A 577-nucleotide genomic window follows, 5' to 3' on the forward strand; every position below is an offset into this window, starting at 1 on the left:
ACAGCAGCAACACCAGCAGCAGCGACACCAGCAGCAGCAACAGCAGCAGCAGCAACAGCAGCAGCAGCAACAGCAGCAACACCAGCAGCAGCAGGAGCAACGGCAAACGTCTGGTGGAAGGGGAGTCGCAGGCGCCTTCTCAGAACAGCAACAGCAACAGCAGCAGCAGCAGCAGCAGCAGCAGCAGCAGCAGCCACCATGACGATTGCAGCAGCAGCAGCAGCAGCAACAACAACAAAGGAGGGCATGAATCGATTCAAGCAGCAGCTGCTGCTGCAGTGCGTCGTCTCTCTCGTTTGGTGGTATTGCTGCTGCAGGGTGGCAGCAGCAAGTTAACTGGATCTGCTGCAGCAACAGCAGCAACAGCAGCAGCAGCAACAGCAGCAGCAGCAGCAGCAGCAGATCCATCAGTACGTGAGGCAATTGAGGAGGCGCAGCAATCTGTCGGTTTGCTGCTGCCTTTGCTGCAGTCTAATCCTGATGCAGACACTGCAGCATTTCTTTCTCTGCTGCAGCAGCAGCAGCAGCAGCAACAGCAGCAGCAGCAACAGCAGCAGCAGCAGCAGCAGCAGCAGCA

At 57.7% G+C, this 577-nt stretch overlaps 1 protein-coding gene across 1 annotated transcript in view; it reads left to right on the forward strand.

The window, feature by feature from the left end:
• The window catches only part of EMH_0001750 (uncharacterized protein), a gene marked incomplete at both ends in the record, with an annotated part of 2,362 nt that overhangs the window by 1,380 nt on the left and 405 nt on the right, over nt 1-577 (forward strand). The window contains 2 exons of the mRNA XM_013495695.1: nt 1-294; nt 471-575. Of these exons, the coding sequence (XP_013351149.1) occupies nt 1-294; nt 471-575 (399 nt within the window). The remainder of the gene's footprint in view (nt 295-470; nt 576-577) is intronic.

Source organism: Eimeria mitis, genomic scaffold (assembly GCF_000499745.2).
Source record: "Eimeria mitis Houghton genomic scaffold, Emh_scaff170, whole genome shotgun sequence".
In the NCBI taxonomy this organism is placed as follows: domain Eukaryota; phylum Apicomplexa; class Conoidasida; order Eucoccidiorida; family Eimeriidae; genus Eimeria; species Eimeria mitis.